General features: G+C 42.8%; 1 protein-coding gene across 3 annotated transcripts in view; it reads right to left on the reverse strand.

The window, feature by feature from the left end:
- Positions 1-22,051, reverse strand: part of NR4A1 (nuclear receptor subfamily 4 group A member 1) — a 42,718-nt gene that overhangs the window by 9,335 nt on the left and 11,332 nt on the right. The window contains exons 1-3 of one of the 3 annotated variants that reach the window (XM_034412403.3): positions 11,315-11,444; positions 11,117-11,184; positions 4,613-5,439 (exon numbers count right to left, since the gene is read on the reverse strand). In XM_034412403.3, coding sequence (XP_034268294.2) covers positions 4,613-5,437 — 825 coding nt within the window. In that variant the 5' untranslated portion in view covers positions 5,438-5,439; positions 11,117-11,184; positions 11,315-11,444. Of the gene's footprint in view, positions 1-4,612; positions 5,440-11,116; positions 11,185-11,314; positions 11,445-14,632; positions 14,878-22,051 lie in introns of those variants that run through there. The other 2 variants (XM_034412401.3, XM_060688881.2) reach the window with 2 other exon arrangements.

Here is a 22,051-nt window from a genome sequence, read left to right on the forward strand (position 1 = left end):
TGCAACGTTGGTTGACTTCATAATATTACATACTAGTAATATTAGTATTAAACTTAATAATGAAGTTTACTTTTGGCAGAGATTCTCATTTGTTCCTTTGCCCTAGGGACCCACTAACCCTTGATCTGCTTCTAAGCAAAGCAATTTTTTCTAATGTAGTGTACTTGTGCAATTTCCTTATTATACAGAGTTGTATACATTTTGGTCCAAACTGCAAAATTAGAAAAGTCAGAATAAACTTTGTTTTGGCTTGATTTGGGATTGCATTGACTTGGGAATTACAAATTAAGTTCATATTCAAATGGGAAGCAAAGAAATTCGTCCCTTATGTATTTATCTGTTCTAGAGAAGTCATTCAATCAAAAAAAAAAGGCATATTCTGATTGCAAAGTCAATCACTTAGGTTAAGATTTGCATGCTGCAAAACAGATGTGCAGCTGTTAGATCCCCCAAAACACAGCAACGAATTCAGTGGTGGGATTCAGCCAATTCGCACCACTTCGGGAGAACCGGTTGTTAACTTTCTGAGCAGTTCGGCAAACTGGTTGTTGGAAGAAATCATTAGGGCAGAGAACCGGTTGTTAAATTATTTGAATCCCACCACTGAACGAATTCCTCCTTTCACCCTCTTCTAAACATCTTTCTAGCATATACCCAAGTTGCAAGGAATCACCTGATTGTTACACCACCATAACAATCAAAATCAACCTCATGTCAATTTTATTTACTTTATAAAGTAAAGCAAACCATGCATGGTTTTCTTCCTGGAATTTGCAACTTTTTATTCAAATTTCTATTTTTCCATCTCTTATTTCAATGGGATTTAGCTCGTTAGCTAAATTTGTAGTCTTAGCAACTTTCTTTCACTTCAACCAGGGGTGGGCTCTAAATTTTTTTACTACTGGTTCTGTGGGCGTGGCTTATTTTGTGGGCGTGGCTTGGAGGTCATGTGACTAGGTGGGCGTGGCTAGCTGGTCAGAGTCATTTCTGGAGGGTCCTCGCACTTACGACCAGTCCTCGCACTTACGACCCGACTCATTTGTTTGCTTTTAACACTGATCAGCTGTAGGATGGCCCTTTGAAGCCCCGCAGCAAGAGTTTAAAGTTTTTTTCCCTCTAGTCATCAGCTGGGACTCAGGAGGCAGCAATAGATTGGGGGTGGGACCAAATAAAAGGTAAGAATAACGTGGGTGGGGGGGGTGGGAGGGTGGGGGGGGGTGACGTTTCGGTGACGTCATATTGTCACTGCAACCGGCTCGGCCGAACTGGACCAAACTGGGAGGAACCCACCACTGACTTCAACCCTAATCTCGGTTTTATTGGGAAACATCTCCCTGCCATTTCTCCCTAGAACACAATCCAGACTGGAAGAAGTGGATGTCCCTTCATTTGTCTCACTATGGATTGAATCCCATCCTTACTTAGAAATTTGTGGGAGAAAACATGTGCAGTTAAGGAAAAACCTGGAAGTTAGTGTCTCCATTCCTCTATGATTTCAGGGAGATTCCATTCCATACTACTGCTTATATTCAAAATTGATTTCAGACCCGTTCCTTCTGCCAAGATCTTGGGTGGGATAGCTACCGGTTATTTGCAGCAGGGAACTTTATATCTCAGAGACATTGACACCTTTATTTATGGTTGCAAGAAAGGAGATTTGTGGCCAATTTAGCATGATCTACACTAAAATGGCTCTCTGTAGGATAGGTTGAATTACCGCTCCTACGATTCCCAGCCAAGCAGACTAAATGCATCTGATGGCTAAAAGATGAGCAAAGAAAAAGAAGGCCATGTAACACAAGAAATTATCACATTTAATATTAAAACACATGTAAAACCAAGCTGAAGTACAGGTACCCCTCGACTTACAGCCACAACTGAGCCCAAAATTTATGTTCTTAAGTGAATTTTGCCCCATTTTACCACCTTTCTTGCCACAGTTGTTAAGTGAACCACTGCAGTTGTGAAGTTAATGACAACTGGCTTCCCCATTGACTTTGCTTGTCGGAAGGTTGCAAAAGGTGATCTCATCACCCCCGGACACTGCAACGGCCATAAGTACGAGTCAGTTGCCAAGCATCTGAATTTTGATCATGTGACCATGGGGATGCTGCAGTGGTCATAGGTGTGGAAAATGGTCATAAGTCACTTTTTTTCACTGCTGTTGTAACTTTGAATGGTCACAAAGTAAACTGTTGTAAGCCGAGGACTACCTGTATTTTGATAAAGCAGTTTCGGTGATAATGCACCACCTGTTCATTGAATTCTACTGATTTCTAACACAATAATCATCAATGTTCAGTGAATCACAGGGGCATTAAATGTACAGTATCAAGGCACCCTTAGAATCACTGGCTGCTTTTCAAAAATCTTAGCTTTTATGGCTACAAACTGGCCAGACGTACTGATTTAGTCACCTAGCTGAGCTCCATAGGAGCTCTTGAAGCTCTTCTCTTCTCAGTCGGCACACAAAGAGCCCTTCCCAGAGAAAAGAGAAAGGCCTTTCTCTTACAAGTACCGCTATTCTCCACAAAGGCAGGGAACGCCCTCCATTTCCTATCGCTGCCAAACCACAATGCAAGGGAGAATTCAAGAGACGGAAATGTGTGCTGTCGAGAGGCCTCCTTGCCAGAAGCGCCTGCCCAGGAGAGCACATTAGCGGTTGCTCAAAGTAACCCAATGTGAGGAATGCGCATTGCATGTTGCACTGGTGTATATTCAGAAGGGACGTCCCAAGGGAGAAAGGTCTTTACTTAAAGCCCAGCCTTCGTCAGGCTGAGATTAGACAGGAGAACTACGCTGTGGGGCTTCAAGTATGAAAAGGAGTGGGAGTGAAAACCGTTATTTCAAGCTTTTCCTTACATGTTGTTGTTAAAAAGAAGAAAAAAGAAAAAGACATGGCAGTAGTTAATTTGCAGCTTTCTGGATGTTGCCAACTTCCAGTTTGGAGGGTCCTGCTGGCTGCAGCTGCTGAAGTCTGTACTTCAGCAACAACTGGAAAGCTGTAAACTTAGCTTGTTTACTGGCTACCTTATAACATACAAAAGTAAGCTCATCCCGAATGGTAGTTTTTGCATTAGCCAAAAGAGATATCAGGATGCAGATATCTGCAGTTGTGGAGAACCCCCAAAGTTTGCAGAAGGCCTAAGATTTATAATGAAGAGAATCCCAAAAAGCACTGTGAGCACTGATTGAATGCCTGCTGAGAGAGAACACTCGAAGAAGATTTTGCAAGATGTCCTTCCTCAACTTGCTCTCCTCCAGATGTGTCGGATGTGCAGTCCAGTGGTGGGTTGCTACTGGTTCGCCCTGGTTCAGGCGAACTGGTAGCAGCAGTGGCAGGAGGCTCCGCCCACCCGCCCAGACATTATCAAATATGATCTGCACATGCGCAGAAGCTTCCATGCATGCGTAGAAGTGCTGGGTGCACAATCCGGTAGCAAAGGTAAGTAAAACCCACCCCTAGTGCAGTCCTCAGGATTTCCCAGTCAATTCTGTATTGAAGACTTTCCTGGCCTAAGTTCCCACTCAGTAAACAGTGGTATATTCAGAGAAGGTGTATACTAGGCTAATTTCAGGTATGCCTATTTGACTGTGTTCTCCTCTCTATTCCACACTGGTTACAGACCTGTCTTCCTTTCTGCTTTTGTGGCCTTCCCAAATCTCTGCGTTCAGAAGAGCAGTGACCACCTTTGGGATGCCAAACCACCCAATGTTATCGGCCTCCTCCCTCCTGGCATGCTACAGGTATGTCCAATTACAATTCCTATAATTCATAACCTCATTTTCTTACACTGTTTTTTTCAGAGCTGTGAACCAGACATTTCAATTCTTCCTCATGTATCTTCAGTGGTTCCCCCATTTTCCATCCCTTCCCTGAAGACTCTACCGCTTTTCCTGGTGATTTTTGCAGAGTAGCCTTTTCCCAACATGGTGCCTGCCAAATCCGTTGGGCTACAGCTCCTTTTATAATTTTGTTCTTAGCCTTCCCGCCCCCATTTTTACAGCAATCTACAAGGACTATTGGGAAGGAATTCTGTGTGTGCACCAAGGAGCTACTGATTCTTGGCTGCTTTGGGTCTCAACAGTTTCCAGATGAAATAAGGGTAGCCTCCGAAAGACACAGAAGGATTGATATGGATTTAGGGCTTGCCAGAGCTCTTCTACAGCCTCCCACTGGAAGAATTTTTTCCCCCTGCCACCTACCCTTATGAGGGGAAGAGAGTGCTTACAATGACCTCCTTTATTTAGAAAGCAGTCAGAGAAAGGTCTGATGAGTCATCCCTGTGGCAGTCAACACATAGCAAAGGCTTTTCCTTTCCCTCCCTGGAAAAAGAGGTCTTCGAATCCCGGCATTCTTTGCTGGAGCTTAAGGACATGCAGAATGCTGGGATTGTCTTCAGCCAGTCAATCCCAACCTCATGCCCTCCAAATTGGTTGAGAATACAGCTTCTCAGCTATCATAAGAAAGAAGCCATGCTGGTTAGGAAATTGGGTGAGTTGCTGGTTCGGGCTGACTGAAAGACCATTGGCTGGAGAAAGCTGTTTTAATAGAACCAGAAGTTTCAGAATCAAGTTCCTGCTCTACTTTGAAATAACGCATTCCTCTTACCTTGAAAAAGCCCTTGCAGCCCTCACAGGTCCGGACGCCATAATGTTGGCATGAAGCGTTGTCCCCACACACAGCACAGCGCCCTTCATTGGATCCAGGGCTGCGTGTCTTTGTTGGAGAGAGGGAATTGTCCATCAGGCCAGAACTATCTACGCCTGGGGAGGCCTGGCTGAGTGGCAAAGGAGAAAAATGGACCGAAGAGGAGGTTTGCGGGAGTGAAAAGACTTCTCCATCCACCAAGTGCTGGTGGGCCGTCGGGTGCATCTTCAGGGGACTCTGGGGTGGGATTCCAGGGCTATGAGCCGAAAGGCCAAAGGAAAAATAAGATGGTTGAGTAGAACTACTTTTTGGAGGCTCTGCTGCTGCCACCCAAGGCCTCATGCCCTCATAGGTATGAGTGGGGGAATAGCTTCCAAAGGAGTTCTCCCAAGTTGGACCTTGGGAAGTCTGGAAACTTGGCGTGGAAGGAGAAGGGACTGAGCATGGACTGCCGTAATAGTCTGAGCCGCTCGAGGACATGGTCTCATCCAACTGGCTGCTGAAAGGACCAGGATAACAACCATACACTTGGAAATCTTCCAGCTTGAAGGATGCGGTATTGGGGTTCGCAGCTGGAATCTGATAAAGGAAAGCGTCAAATTCGCCTGTATAATTGTCCATGAAGGTGCTGAAGCTGGGCAGAGTAGTAGTGGCAGCAGAGATCTCGGTATTGACCAGGTCCATGGTGGGTTTGCCAAACTCAGGGGTCAAGAGGTCTGCTGGGTAGCGCTCGCAGGACCCTCCATTCTGAAGCGAGGTCCCATATTGCGTTTGGATACAGGGCATCTCTAAGGGAAGACAAGGGTAGGGAGAAGGAGAAAAATCTACTGTTAGATATTGGAGAGATATAAAAGGTCCATCTGTGCTCTAATTTAGAAACTCTCATGAATTGATTTGGCAGAAAAGGGATCTTAAAGGTGCCATAAAAAGGGAGGACCTTGTAAGCTTTCCCTGATCTACTGACTACCAGATGTGCTAAAATGATATTCTAGGGGCTCTTGTCCCAGAAATGTAGTTGGCCAGAGAAGGCTGGTCTCCATTAGGTACCTTTACAAATATGGCGGACTTTTATTAACATCGGGACAAATTGTTACTTTAGATTTAATACAAACCAAGTTCTTGGCCTTGAACCTCCAGGGGTGGGATTCAACCGGTTCGGACTGGTTTGGGTGAACCCTGGCGCTATGCCGTCCTATTTAGCTGCATTTTTTAAGCCGTACGCATGTGTGCAAGCAGGCGCACGAGCAAAGCACATGCGTAGAAGGCCGCGGAAATGCATGGAAGGTGCACATGCACATTTTCGGTGCTGGGGCAAACCATATGCCACCCACCTCTGTGAACCTCCCTCTTGATCGTAGTTCTAAACTTTTATTTACTGAAGCAGGGAAGCACAAATGGGGAAGGAAAGAGTTTGAGGCCCCTTGTTAAAAGGAAGACCAATATTTCTGATGCACTATTTCTTCATGGGACTATTAGAGAGAGATACAAGATGTTCTCCTTCCTTTCTATCCCTGATATTCCTTTCTGCTGAAAAGAGAAAAAGCTATTAAATAGTCCCGATGTTGAAAGTTGGGAGTAAATTGCATTTCTTGACTCATGCGTGGTGGTAGTTTTCTTCTCCTCACATAGTTAACAGGTTTGGTTCTAAGTTTATTTCAACATCTTTTGCTTTGTTTTTCCTTCCTTGATGAAATTTGGGGTACTGTTCAATTTTTAAAATTTTCTGGACATGCAAAGTGACAGTCATACATGTAAGAGACTACTTCCTAGGTGATACAAGGTACGCCATGAAAAGCCTCACCACGTACTCGGCAGAAAAGATTCCTATGTGTTTGTCTGAAATTAAAAATAGTTCTGCCAACACAAGAGACAAGGGTAAAGGTAAACCTTTGTGCATCCAGAAAAGCCATGCTGCTAAAACAATAATGAGGCATTATGATGCAAACCCAGCTGTAAATTTGCAGATGCTCAAGATAGCTATCCCATCTCCTTGGTTAATGTCATTTCAGAGAATAAAGAGGGCCAAACACTGCACACGATCAAGTGTTTTAATGAGGGGAAAAAAGGAAAACGAACAAAGCAAACGAATAAAAAATGCAAAATGAACACAGAAGGGCCAGGAGGAGCCCCTGAATTTTATACCGGTTCTCTCTCAATGTGGGAGATAAGAACTAAAGCATTAAGCCAATACAGGTAGTCCTTGTCTTACAACTGCTCATTTAGTGACCGTTCAAAGTTACAATGGCACTGAAAAAAGGGACTTATGGCTATTTTTCACACTTATGACCGTTGCAGCATCATCATGGACCTGTGATCAAAATTCAGATGCTTGGGAGGTGATTCATGACTGTTGCAGTGTCATGTGATCTTTTGTCACCTTTTGACAAGCAAAATCAACGGGGAAGCCAGATTCCCTTAACAACCCGGTTACTAACTTAACTGCAGTGATTCACTTAACAACTGTGGCAAGAAAGGTCATAAAATGAGTGAGCAAAACTCACTTAACAAATGTCTCACTTAACAACACAAATTTTGGGCTCAATTGTGGTCGTAAGTCGAGGACTACCTGTCGTCGCCTGAAAGAAATAGGCAAACATTCTATGAATGTGTTCCAGGTTAAAAAAAACAACAAAACCTAGCATATTTCAAGAATTTCCTTATGAAAGTTAAAGGACTGAGGTAACCATCTGTTTACCTAAACAACTTCAAACTTTAAATGGCAAGGCTGCCAAGATATTAACACCTGATCAAAGTCCTTAATTGTTCTTGTTTTCGTGCAGTGCCTGGGATTCCCATAGCTTGTTAAAGATTGATTTTGAAATTTCTACTGCCGCTATTTATTCCATCTTAATTTTACAAACTTGGAACCATCAACATCCCAAACAATTTGACCTATAAAAACAAGGTAGAATTTAGTTTGGACTCTGTTACAGATCAGGCCTTTCCCTAATGGTTTTGAACACTTGAACTTTAGGGTGATGAACCAAGGAGCAAAGAAAATGTGTCCTGTCTCCAAATTAAGTTTTCTCTTATCTTCCCAATCTCAATCTCAATATCCTGTACAAAATGCCCAATCCTAGAAGCAACAATTCTGTTCTCACCTGCATCACAATTAGTGCAGTTATCAACAACAACAAAAAAGGAAATGCTATATGTAGTTTCTTGCCAGCGCTAGAGGAAAACTACTGCAAAAAAAGAGATTTTGATCATGTTGTTATCCTACTTGATCATCCCACTTCTATCTTATTGTAGTCCTTTCTTTGAAGGAGATCCATCTAAATGTCAGCAGCCTCTCACAAGGAACATGGAAACTGAAACTGCTGGGAAAACAGAATCTCAGAACTTTATAGTGTCTTTTGAGAATGGCACTTTCCAAAAAAGGAATTATAACTGGAAGCATTAGTCGAGATGGAAGTCAAGTCTGTAGCAGCAACTCTTGTGGCAAAATGAATATTGGTCAGGTTCTGTTACCAAAAGCTGCTTTAACAGAGGAAAGAATTACAGGAGGTTGAGACATAGAGAATTCCAAGTGATTTTAACACTGCACTTTTGAAATAAGGCTATAACCCGTTTATCGGAGGGACAGGAGCTCCTTTACTTGGAAATAATCCTCACTCTGCTAAGTAAAATTGATCAAAAATGACAGACCAGCCTGGGATTTGGATGGGTAAGAACTGCATCACCCAAGAAATGGCTATCTGTAGTTTTTGACTTATGACCACAACTGGGACTGGAATTTTGGCCACTAAACAATGCAGTCATTAAGCAAATCATCATGTGACTGGACCTGATTTTACAACCATTTTTACTGTAGCCGTTAAGCAAATCCGACTTCCCCAATTGATTTTGTTTGACAGAAGTCGGCTTGGAAGATTGTAAATGATAATTACCTGATCACAAGAAGCTTCAGCCATCATAAATGCAAGCCAATTTCCAAGCACCCAAATTGTGATCAATTGTGATACCCGGGGGGTGGTATAGGAACATTGAGGATAGGAACATATGTCACTTTTTCCAAGCCCATTGTAACTTTGAGCCCTTGTTAAACAAACTGTCATAAGTCAAGGACTACCTGTGTTGAACTTCAATTGAAAAACCAAAAAAACAAACTGAAGCTTGCAGCTTCTTCTCAATTTGTTAAGAGGATCAGATGGGGTTGGCAAAAGCATGCGCCAAAAAGAGATTTTGAAAAATTATTGTTGATACCCTTTTTAAACGAATGTGATTCCTATTAAGGTTTTTCCCAGTTAATTTGTCCCCAAATTTTAGCAAGAGTTCAACATGTTATGTGAATCAATATCCTACTCTATCAGGGGTGGGATTCTACCAGTTCGGGCGAACTAGTAGCTCCAACAATCAGCTGGGAGTGAACTGGTTTGCTCCAACGATCAGGTCCGCCTGCCCTCCCACCCGCCTCTGGGCTTTACAGCTATATCTTACAGCTATATTCTATATCTTCTCAGCTGATTCGCACGGCAGAGCGGATTGCCGTGCCTTAGCTGTGCTACTCCCAGCAGTAACGCGGAAGGTAAATTTTTGTAAAACTGTGGACACACGCGAAGCACACAATCACCGAAACGGTTGTTAAACCAGCAGGATCCCTTCACTGCCTAAGCTCCCAAAGAGAAAGTGGCAGAGGGATTACAATTCCCAGCAGCTAGGTGATTTGAGTCCCTTGCTGAGTTTTCATCCGAGACAAGATTTGCATTTACAGTCTACATTGGCCAATTCTACTCAACTTCCCTCCTTAAAAGAAAATATCTTGTCCATGCGTTTTCTGGAACCTCATAACTCCTCTGCACACCCACTGACGCTATCTGATCTTGTTATTCTGTATTCTTAAAATAGAACTTGGATATCCAATTGTTAAGGCTTGTTATGATTTGTTCCAATGTAGCAACAGGTGATACCCAGGGCTCCTCGTAACACAGGATTTATTAGCCTACTCTCCCCAGAGGAAGTTCTGACGTCTGCAAATGGAGAGCAGCATCTCCCTAGCTAATGCAGGACTAGTCTACGGAGCTCCATTACAGGGGTTGTAATCCTAATCTTAGGTATTGCTGCTAGCACCGCTGAGCACAAGGGCTGATTGGACAGCAGATATTTAGCAAATAGGAAGGATCAACAGTGAGCCTTTTAAAACAAAGCTTGGTGCGATACTTCTCATGTTATTAGTCCTTAGTGTGCAAGCTTTTTAAAAGTCAAGTCTTTTTTTTTTTTTTAAAGCAGCAATCATGAAGTCCTTTATTCCAGTCTGGACATTTAGTTCTTTGTGATACTGTTCTAATTGGAACCCTCTCCTCCCCCATTGCCTTTTTAAAGCCTCCATGCTAAATCTAACCACCGTATACAACAATGACACAGTGATATTTAGTCTACCAGCTCCTGTGGAGAGGGAAAAAAGGACAGCACTTGTAAATCAGAATTAAAAGAAAATGGCTTGACTGATAATACTTACTTTCTCCCTGGGCCTGAAGGCATAAATATCAAAATAAAAGTGAGAGCAGAGACAAAAGGGCTGAAACGCAGCCTTGGCCCACCCATGGACTGAGAAATCAATAGTGGAAATATACATTATGCTCTGAAAGTACACAATGAAATTGAGCTAATTGAAGTGGAATCTGAGAAAGTTCATCGGAGTCTCCATATGGAAGGTCTCATTTCCCCACACTTTGCTGTTGTCCTAAAAATGCGCATCACCACCGTCTTATTAAATCCGAAGGCCATCCCAACTCTCCACAGCACTCGGCGGCTCACAACAATCAAACCAAGCAATTAAAATAAGAATTCTTCCTCTAAGAATATGGCACTATAAAAAAATGAAATTCTTTTCACAATGGACTAGAGAGGACTAGCTTTTAATCGTCTATCCTAAGACCTGCTGGACATGCAAACGTTTGCAAGAAAGGATATTCCTCTGAACACTGCCAGGTTTCTGTACTGATTTGACATCTGAAGCAAAAAGAAGGGCAGGCAACACACGTCTAGTGAACAGTCCTATAATAGAAGGCTGAATCCACCCAATAATTACCTGGGTAGATAATAACTTGACTACTAGATATTTCTACCCTCTTCTTGAAAACAGGTGAATGACCTATTCTCTTCCGGGACTGGTAGTTTTTCCCACTGTGGCCATAAAGGATTTTTAAATGGGATTCACCAGAAAAGGCATTTCAAGATGCTTCAGTTTCTCTCTTCCTCAGTGCCTACCTAGCTGCCTAAAAACACTTCCACTCATGCATCTACGGCTGGTGCTCCAACCCTTTTCCACCAAGAGCCTCACCAGGGAATCATGAGAGAGGAACTGGAATTAACCTCCTTTGTAGCAAAGAACATTGTTGGAAGCACAAGTGTCTTCTTCCTGCAGGCACTGTTGCCATCGCTTTCTCCTCTGTGTATTTCTCTCACAGTCCTCTACTATCTTCCAATGGAAACGGCATGGCGTTGCTATAACGACACACTCACCTCTTTACCCTGCGAGCCGCCCCTTTGGGATCCTTGTTGTTTTAGCGCACAAATGGCTCCTGTAATCACTGTAAAACAGATGCAGCAACAGATGTGCTACTATCCCATCTGATAGGCAGAGAAGCATTGTTTGCAGAACTTTGCTGCCCTGCACACCCCCCCACCCCCTCCCACCATCATCTGACAGCTTCCGTTTACCTTCAAAGGCTGAGACAAAAACAAAGTCACTCAAGGTAGTAAGACTGAAGGCTAGCTGGATCCTCACTGCAATCAGCAGGATGGAAGGCTTTGCGACCAGTGACCAAGCACTGCTTGCCTTTGGATAGCCCTGGAATAGAAAGGCTGAAATCTCAACCTAATATATCAATTCCTCCCAACACTTAAGAGCCAACAGCTAAGTTCTCTAGAACAATGGCAGCTATAAACCAATCAGGGGAGAGATGATTGCTTTTGGAATGGGAAATCTGTGTCTTCAAGAGATGGCTGAACTACAATTCCCATCAGCCCAAGACAGCCTGGCCAATAGCAAGGGATCCCGAGAGATAGCTGAACGGGAAGGTTAGCAATTCATCCATTGCTGCTTTAGGGGAACAGCACAGGAGCCCATCATTACAGTGTTCCACGCAGCCCTACAATTTCCTCCCAATTTGTTGGGCTGCATTTAGACTTTAGAGGCTGCTCAAGAGCACCCTCTGCTGTAGAGCTGCAGAACAGCAGGGACGGATCAACTTCCCAGCAACTTGATTCAGTGCTAATGTAAAAAAAAAAACCACAGAAAGATTCCGAACTCTGTAAGCAAAAACTGGCACCATTCAGCATAAATGACCACGCTGTTTCCAAGAAGAAATACTCAACAGCTTAAGGAAACTTGCAACAGGAACAGACTGTTATTGTCAGTTCGACAATGGGTGGAATTATCTAAAAGAAGCTTTTCTTGTTGAAACCAATTTCTTCCAGGCTCAAATGTTCCAAGACTGAATCCACTGCTTGTGTCGAGCTGCATTTGAACAAGGGCAAATGGATTCTGGTATTAGATATCCAACTCTTCCCTGGTCTATGCAGCCCCCTTTCCTGCTTTGCACGTTTCCTATGCTTTTTAACAGTTGCACATCAAGATATTCAACTGATGTAGCACTCCATACTGTATAAATGGCAGCAGTTGAGAAAAACTGCGCCTGTCAAGATGTCTGATCTGCAGAAAAGATAATCAACACTACTCAAAGCTATCAATGGAAGAGGTAAGTATGGGCTTCATTCCAAGAGACCAACCCCAATGCTGTTTTTGTGAAATAATCATTTCACATTCTGTGGAAAATGCCAGCTGGCATTTTCCCACTTTCTGTGATCAAACCATGGAAAATAAAATAATTCACATTTCCCCGCTTTCTGCCTTGACACTTTTCCTTGGTAGAAGGTGTCTTAACGATGACATAATGAAGGCAATTGGTTCTCTTCCTACCTAAATTTCTGTCCTAGGCAGATTCACTGGAGAGGAAAACCCTTAAAAAACAGCTGCCCTTATTGCTGGATAAATATGCACAGGATTGTGATATATAAAACAAATCAAGTTTTTGGGAATGCTGTGATTACCCCACACTGCTCTGTGTAAATTGCTGAGATTATTCTAGGATTCAACCCATTTTATACTTTGAAGCTTCCTGGTCTCAGTCAAGGTTTTCAAACCCCTTACAGTCTAACTTAATGATTCTGGAGTGACCAAAATCACTAAAGGAGGTGCTCACAATAGACAAAGACAAGACTGTGGCAAGTGGACTTCTTCAGCCTTTGAAGTCTGGCGCACAGACTTAGAAACAGGGAGAGCCCGCCATAGCAAAGGCTGCCAGGTGCTCAAACTTGATGCAGCACCTGTCGCTCTGAACATGCCAGGAACTGCAAGCCCTCCACCCCCTTGCAAAGCCACATGAAAGCACCAGGCTAGGAGCTTTGCTGATTTATGTCCTTCAACACCTGTGATGGTACCAAGCTGCTCAGTAGATCGGCTCACAAACATGGATATGCACACTCACAAAAAAAGAGCATCTCTTTGGAAAGGGAAGGTGGGGGGGGGGGAGAGAGAACATTAGAAAACATTTTTTCAAAGGTGTCCACTTTTTGAAAATATGGAGGGGAATTTCTGCATCTAGGAAAGAAAAATGTAAACGTGCATATGTGCACAGACACACAATGCATATTACCTTCAGATTAACAAAAAAATATGCAAGTATAAGAGGACTAGCTGCAGGCAGAGTGAGAATACGAATCTGGCACAAACAGCTTTTCCCATAGTGATCTTCCAAACAGAGAAGAGAGATTTAAAGTTCTTTTCTCAATTTGATATGGGCAGAATTGATATATTCAGCCTGATGAAGAATAAAATATCTTCAGATATCTAAGACATTAAGAGTCTGACCTGTTTGTCTCCAAAACATGGTATAATCACCAGGCCTTATGACGAGGCCTCGCACCTGGACGCAAGCACTAGCTGTACAATATTACTTTCCTTATCAAGCATCAGATCGCTTCACTTCTTAATATCACAATTTTTCCTCTAAAAGAGACTTCACTTTTGCCCAAGTGAGGAGCCCATCCTATGCTGACATCACAATCAAGGTCACAGGACATAAAAATGGCAAAATGCATCCAGTCACTGGTACACATCTGCCAGGGCTCTCACAAGCTCCGGTTACAGCAATTTTGTCCTTTAAAATGCAAATGTAGACTTTGAAAACTGCTTTTGGAAACAAGTGCACCATTATAGTTGCCATCAGCCAAGCCCCCAGCCGCCAGATCTTCTTGCAATTCAAGCTTAGAAGTACAAATACTTCTTTTTTAAAGGAGAAAAAGCCTGCCCTTGTAGGATTTTAGTCCAGTGGTTCAGGGATTTTGCATTCTGTATATCTTAACCGATGCTTTCAAGTTGTCCCATACTACATAGGAAGAGCCAGGCAGATGACATATGGCAGTTCTAGTAACTTTCTAAGATCTGCAAATCAAAACAGGCCGATTTGGAAAAACCTTGTTGCAGTTCATACAGTTAAAAGTACGAACAAGTAACAGAAGGCACCGCCGGTCTTTTAAGATTCACTCTTCAGGGATAAACTCTACTCTGCTCTTGCAAATGGGACTTGCACATCCCTACTTCTTCACTTAGCAAGCGTTTGCCGCTTTGTTAGGTAGAACGACCCTCCCTCGCTATTTTACCCTTCTTTTTCATTTTGCAGCGCATCAGAGGATAAAGCGCAACCTCACCTCTAATTTCTCCGCCTCGCCCGCAATTCTCGCGCCTCCCTAACTTCTCAACAAGCAAGAAGATCCCTTCCGATTCCCCCGCAACTTCTTTCCCTTACTCTCCCCGACCCGATTTTTTTTATTTTTTTTTTAAAGCATCCCTCGTCCTGCAAACCAGTCCACGACCAAGAAAAAGTCACGAAGCGCGCCTGCACTTTTACGAAAAAGCAGACGGGAAAAGGGTGGGTGGGAGAGGGGGGGGAAATTTAACAAGAAATCCACACATACCCAACGGAGCTGAAAGAATCTAGCTGCGGTCCCTTCCACTTTTGCACATGAAGCTCGTCGGGGAAGTCGGAGAATAATGTTTTAAGCAAACCCAAAGCGCATCGGGGAAAGCGCCGATTCTCGCTGCCGTTCTCCGCCGCCGCCGCGCAGATCAAAGCTGAAGATAAGAGCGAGCGAGCGAGCCCGCGCCGGAGCGAGCTGCCTACAGTCTAGACGCCGACTAAGCCACTGGGGCTCACCAGCCCGTGGCCAGGAGATTCTCTTAAGCTCTCTGTGACGCAAGGCGAAGGGGTGGCCAGAAAAGGGAGGGGGGAGATCCTCTGACGCACGAGCTCGGCTGCAGCCTTCGCCATACAAGGCAAAAAGGGGCGGAATGTTCCGGCGCCCTCGGAGCGAGGGGCGGGATCGGAATGTCTGCGCGGGTGACGCACACGGGGTTCCATTGACGCACGCCTTAGAATTGTTTGATCTAAAAATAGAACGAGCTATTCCCCCCCCCCCCACTCCCGGCTAAAAATAGAGCCTTTTCCTAAGCAAGGATTGAAGGGGAAAAAAAAAGAAAAAAGAAGAGGGGGTGTTGGTTAAAAGAGAGGAGGAAAAGAAAAGAGTGTCATAGGAAGAACCAAAAAGAAAGAAAGAAAGGGGGTGGGGTGGGGTAGCGACGGAGCAGAAAGGTTCGACGGACGGAAATGTAAAGCGAAGGACCGTAAGCGAAGGAAAGCTCGAGGTGCGGTTCCAGAGCCCGCTTTCTCAACTTTCGTGCAAAGGCTTTATGGGCTCGACCCGCCTGTCCCTGCAACCCCCTGCCACGCCTTGCTCGATTCGCTCGTTTCCATCGATGGCGGCGCCGCCCCCCTCGGTTCCAATCCACGGCGACCCTTGCGAATCTCAAGGGAGAGAGTGCCCAACGTTGGCTCGCTTCTGTACTTCTTTGAGCCTTGTCCCAAAGGTGCTTTTTTTTTTTTTTCCAGGAGGCAACTGGACTTTCTTCAGGAAGCTGAAGAAGCTTCTTTGGATGAGAAGCGAAACGTCTTCAAAAGAAAAAAAAAAACAAGAAACGCCAGTTGCCTCCTGAAAAAAGGCACCTTTGGGACAACCATGACCTGGATCAGGGTCCATGCGCTGGCTGAGGAATTCTGGGAGTTGAAGTCCACCAGTCGTGGACTGGTGGAAGTCCACTAAAGTGGCCAAGGTTGGAGACCCCTGATCTGGATGACTGAGAATCTCTACAGACTTCTTGATCCTTGCCTTTCCATTTCCCCCGTCCACTCCTTTAAAAGTAAATCTCTTCTCTCCACTCTTCTGCTGGTGATGAAGGCGACGACAGCCAGGTTACCCTATGTAAGATGTGGGGATTTTGAGCAACCGGTGCTCCAGAAGAAGAAAGCTAAAGAAGAAAAGGGGGAAAAGAAGAAGAAAGAAGAAAGAAGAAGAAAGAAGAAAGCTAAAAAGTCGAAAAGGGGGGAAAGTGCTGAGCGCAACCGCCTCACGCTGCAAACCCTTGAGAAGAGCTCCGGAGGGATATTCCACATTCTTTCCCTTGACTGAACTGGGGTAGCTTTAATGGGGCCTTTCCTGGCCATTGTCTCTGCCTCATTGCCAGAATGCGATCTGAACATTTATTGACCGCTTTCAGAATGATGCATGGAGGAAGGAATACCTTCTCGTTTGTCATCCTCCAAAAAATGTAAGCAGTACACTAAAATGCGTTTGCTGCTAAGGGGACAGAAGATACTTTTAGTTCTGTTGCTAGAAAATACAGTATTCCTCTGTAAACTACCGAGCCAAAGATAGTTGTGGAAAGGAAACCAATTTGTGTTTTCCTCGGGATCCTCTCCTGAACTTTAAGGGAAAAAAAGGCATGGGAAACGAGAGTACTGTAAATATTGCTAGGGATGGAGGAACATACTACAAATAAGGCAGAGAGACCACACAGTGTTACAACCAGCCTTTTCTAAAACCACCTTATAGTACCAGAACCCTCCTGTGTTTTTCTTTTGTTTCTCTCCCCCGTTCCCTCCCCCTGGGCTGCTGCACTGCTGCCAGAGATCTGTCAAAGAAGAAACAAAATAAAACAATTGCAAAATGTCTTTGGGTGATAGAACAAGGAGCTCTCTGTCTCGAAGCACCTTTTGTAGTAAGAAAAACAGACTGAAGTGGAAGTGAGAAAATACAGGCAGGAGGTTGTTAATATCCTGACATCTTGACACTGTGTAATAATGTCTCAAGCAGGACTACAGCACTAGAAAAGTCTATGATGATTCTTTTGATTTTGCTGTCACTGAAAACTGGTAATTTGAAAGGAAAGGATATTTATTTATTTGTTTATTTATTTATTTGTTCAACTTGTATGCCGCCTTTCTCCGAAGACTCAAGGCAGCTTACAATGCATTTAAAAACCATATATAAAAACATTAAACATTAAAACATTAAAAACAATTAAAACCCATTCACACCATTCATGGCTGGATCTCGCCATATCGCAACAGCGAGATCAACAGCCCCAGGCCTGCCAGAAAAGCCAGGTCTTCACCGCTTTTCGGAAGGCCAATAGGGTGGGGATGGTCCAGATCTCAGGAGGTAACTGGTTCCAGAGAGCTGGGTCAGCCACAGAGAAGGCCCTCCCCCGCGGGCCCTCCAGCCAGCATTGTTTAGCTGACAGGACCCAGAGGAGACCAACTCTGTGGGATCTTACCGGTCGCTGGGAGCTATGCGGTAGAAGGCGGTCTCGAAGATAGCCTGGCCCTGAGTCATGTAGGGCTTTAAAGGTAATAATCAACACTTTGAATTGTGACCGGAGACCAATAGGGATCCAGTGCAGCTCGCGGAGAATTGGTGTAATGTGGGTGTACCTAGGTGCACCCATGACAGCTTGCGCGACTGCGTTCTGGACCAACTGTATCATCAGCGTATTGCTGATACCTCACCCCGTATCGTCAGATAATCTCACCCAGGGGCTTCATGTAGATGTTAAATAGGAGGGGAGAGAGGACCAAGCCCTGAGGCTTGTTTGCAATTTCAATGTTTTACTTAGGTTATTCCTTTTTAATTCTGCAGCAATAAGCATATAATATAGACCTTTTAAAAAAGCTCTCTGTTCTGGAAATAAAATAGTGCTAATAGCATCTTCTCTTAAAGACACAGGTAAAAATGCCTAAAAAACAAAAATAAACAGATGAGGTCCATTAAAAAAACCCTGCAATCTTGGAATCAGTTTTAGCCGGCCATGCATTGTACGTTTTAAATGCAATTTAATAATATTGGGACATTTTCTGATTATTGCCTTCATAAACTGACATTAAGGCAGTCCCTAGACCTGAGTTAATAAATTAAGGTATTTGATAGAGGAAGCTGGTTGAAGCCAAGCTGATCTGCACCTGAATGGTCTATGCAGTGGGGAAATTGTAGAGAACTCACCTGTCGCAGGCTACTAAAGGTAGTTTAACACAAATTTAAATCTGTTTTGGCCAAGCTGCAGATTGAATATTTAAAAACTTACGTTTTACAGTATAGAATAATTTTGGAGAAGTGCATGTATATCTTTAGATCAATGTTTTTCAGCCTCAACAACTTTAAGATGTATGGATTTCAACTCCCACAATTCCCCAGCCAGCATACTTTAGATAGAGTTGTAATCTAATTAAATACATTTAGGTGATTTAGCTTAATGGAATAATTCACATAAAACTTGTTTTTATCATGCAAATACATTTTGGATGCTTCTCTCTTGCAGGAAGCATTTTTTTGAAAATGATATTTGCTACTGCAAATTTTTATCTGTTTTTTTTTAAAGCTCCACAGATGGATACAGCTAGTTGCATCATATTAAATATGTCACTGTGTAGAGTTAAAAATCAGTTCCAAGATGGATTATTGGAAAACATGGTAGATGTTAAAATGATGGCAGGACCAGCCAAGTTATATAACATATTTCTTTTATTACTTGCTCTCCCCTTCTCAGGGTAAAACCTGGTGGAACCCCTCAGTCAAGGAGAAGAAATTAGAGACAGGAGTGACTAGGGAATAAAACATTGAAGCCAGTTTCTGTATGTGCTTTTCTGCACCTGTTGCAGGCTTAATAGGATTCTCCCTAGGCCTCAATCATAAATATATTTTAAGATGCATTTCACTGCCCCTCTCAAGTCTTCTCAAGAGATTTTCCTCTTTATGTATCTTGAGTATTTTCCTCACTCTATAGTTTCTTTTCAGTTCCCTGAGGTAATTTTCCAAGTAGTTTAAGATTTCTCCCAGATTCAGGCTTTGAAACATTTTAAAAGACTTCCATCCACCATCTTCTGTTCTCAGGACAGCAAACAGAAAAGACATCACACATTAAATGTATGAAAAATCAAAAGCTAACTGAAAATCTAAGGTATCATAAAGTGAACACCACAGATACAGTATATCTTCAAAAGGCAAAGATCCTACAAGAAGAAACTGGTTTGTAAATGGAGATCATTGCACCTTTCAGCCCAGCACATGGAACCGGACAGGAGTGAAAAACACTGCAAGATCATTCCCTATTATGGCAGATCTCATTCGCCTTCCCCTGCGGCAGTTCCCACCTCCCACCCTCCACGACATCATGCTCCCTCCTCACCCATCTTTTAATTCTGCATTATATTACTGCATTATTTTATTTTTAGTGTTTTGACTATTTTACTATGGTTATTACATTTTTTATATTTTATGTTCTACTATGGCAGTGTTTCCCAAACTTTTGACATATGTGTACCCCTTCTATAATTTTCATAACGCTGAGTACCCCTCATAAAAAACATATGCTTTAACTCTAACCATTAGATAACACTGCAATTCTCCGGCGTTTAAACAGCTCCGCGGCTCAACTTCAACTGTTAATGTTCCCGCAGTTTAAAAATGGCCGAACCAGAGCTGCGCGAAGGATGCGCAGAAGTTCCCGCCATAATGAGTTGCGATACGATATACGATGGCCCCAGTTCCCGTGTAAAAACTGTGATACACGCCTATTTCTTTCCTTGTTCTGTGGGCGCAGCTAAGCACGGTGCAGTGGATATTCCCACGTGATCCCCACCAAACTCCGGTGCAACGCGTATCCCCACCAAACTCTTCCCGTACCCCTGGGGGTACGCGTACCACACTTTGGGAAACACTGTACTATGGTAAGCTGCCAAGGGTAGCCTCATGGCAGGATGGGCGCAAAATAAAATAAAATAATAAAATAAAATAATAAAATAATAATAAAATAAAAAAATAAAATAAAATAAATAATAAAATAAAATAAAATAAAATAAAATAATAAAATAAAAAAATAAAATAAAATAAAACCAATACTGCAAGATTATTAATATGGTAGAACCAATGTTGCACATCAAAGAAACCTGTGTTCCTCCTAGTTATATCCCCAATATTTAGAATCTCTCAAAATACCAAGAATTGTGCTCTTTCTTTCTCCACACAAACTATAACCAAAATAATTATTATGCAATACTGGAAGAATAAATCTATACTTGCCTTACAGCAATGGATATGCGTTATTTAACTGTGTTTCTATTCATTTTCTGTTTCAACAATAAGAGATCTTTTAAGGAATCTGGCCAATTTTGGAGATCTGTTTTGTTTACAACATACTTTACTTCACTGCTTTCTCTTCCTTTACTCTTAATTTCTGTTATACCATTAACAAAAGTTTATAATTTTTTTCTGTTACTGGATACCTTTCTTTTTCTAAAAAGCAACTCTGAGGAAACTCCGTGCCCGAATAATGCATGAAGCAATATTGCCTTTTTTCTCTCTAGAGATGCTAACCGCTGGGAAATGACTACTTGAAAAAAATAACTGCTGTTAAACATAAGAAGAACAAATAAGCTTGTTATTAAAAAAAAGTTATTATAAAGCAGCGTGGCATAGTGGTTTAAGGCAATAGGCTAGAAACTAAGGAATTGTGAGTTCTAATTCTGCTTTAGGCACAAAACCAAATTGGTGAGCTTGGGGCAGTCTATCTATCTATCTATCATCTATCTATCTATCTATCTATCTATCTATCTATCTATCTATCTATCTATATTTATATACCCACGCTATTATTTTTACAAACTACTCAAGGCGGCAAACACTAAAACTAAACTAAACCCTGCACACATTCACTGCTCTCATTTTCCCCACAGCAACAAGAACCGTGTGGGGAATGAGTGACTGGCCCAGAGGCGGGACTAGAATTCACGGTCTCCCACTTCTAGCGTGGTGCTTTAACCAGTAGACCAAACTGCCTCTCCCTTCATTTTCACTTCTGAAAACATTGCTGAGAAAACTGCAGGCAATTGCCTGGAGTCAAAACTGACTTGAAGGGACAATTTCCTTTTCTGAGAGACAGTTTGGAGTATAGGTTAAAAGCATCAGGACAGAAACCAGGATACCATGAGTTCTGCCTTGGGGATGAAGTCATCTGGGGGACTCTGAGCCAGACCCTCTCTCAGCCCCAGGTAGAACAGGCAAGGACAACCACTTCCAAAAAAAATAGCCAAGAAAATGGCAGCGAGCTGTCCAGGCTGCCACCAGGAGTCAAGGCTGACTTGAAGAAACAAACAACAAAAATGCTCTTGCTGAATAGCATTGTCTTTTTTTTTTCTTTTTTTTTTGAGCAAGCATGCTGAGAAACAGGTTGGAAAGAGGCCTGGCCAAAAGGAAACTTGAGCTTACTGGCTCAACAGTTAGATGCAAAAGCCTCTTTGCAAAGTTTAGTTCAATCCCTAAAAAAAGTTTGCTCACTACTGTAGACAGGAGTCTAGCCTCAGTCTAGCCTCTTTTATTCCTCCCCTTTCCAAATTCTCCTGCTCGGTGATACTGTTGTCTCGGAATGGAATTATGTGAGCCAAGCATAAAAGACACCGATAACTCAGCAGCTGGAAAGATTGATGGCTTTTCCTATTGTTAAAAATATTTTTGGCCTAGACAACCTCTGAGTTTGCTTAAAGGCCTCACATTTGTAAAACCGACTGCGTAACGAGATGCGTTTTTAAGGAAATGTTTGAGTCAAAGACCTGGCAAGAATCCCGGAGCAGCTGCTCTGAAGAATGTAACCATCTTTCCAACACTTCTCAAAGGCTGGGTTGTGTTAAGGGCAAACCAGAACATTTCATGAATGTGGAACTGAGGATGTCCCGTGGAGGATTTAATTTTTTCTTTTTAAAGAGTCAGATTGGTAAATAGGTTAACAGAGGATTCATGCTTGCAGCATAGGGCTGTTCAGAAGAGCCCAGATTCCATCTGCCTGTTTCTTACACCAAGTACCAGCCAACTTTTTAGTCAAACATAATTGCATTCTGATACGGGCTTGTTTGTTCAGGATAATGTTAAAGGCTTTGAATTCTATTTAACTATAATTTGAAAAACAAACCACAGCTGGTTGGTTAAGCCACAAATCATGGCCTGTAAATCACA

The sequence above is a fragment of the Pantherophis guttatus genome, chromosome 2, assembly GCF_059756535.1.
Source record: "Pantherophis guttatus breed Tessera chromosome 2, ASM5975653v1, whole genome shotgun sequence".
Classification (NCBI taxonomy): domain Eukaryota; kingdom Metazoa; phylum Chordata; class Lepidosauria; order Squamata; family Colubridae; genus Pantherophis; species Pantherophis guttatus.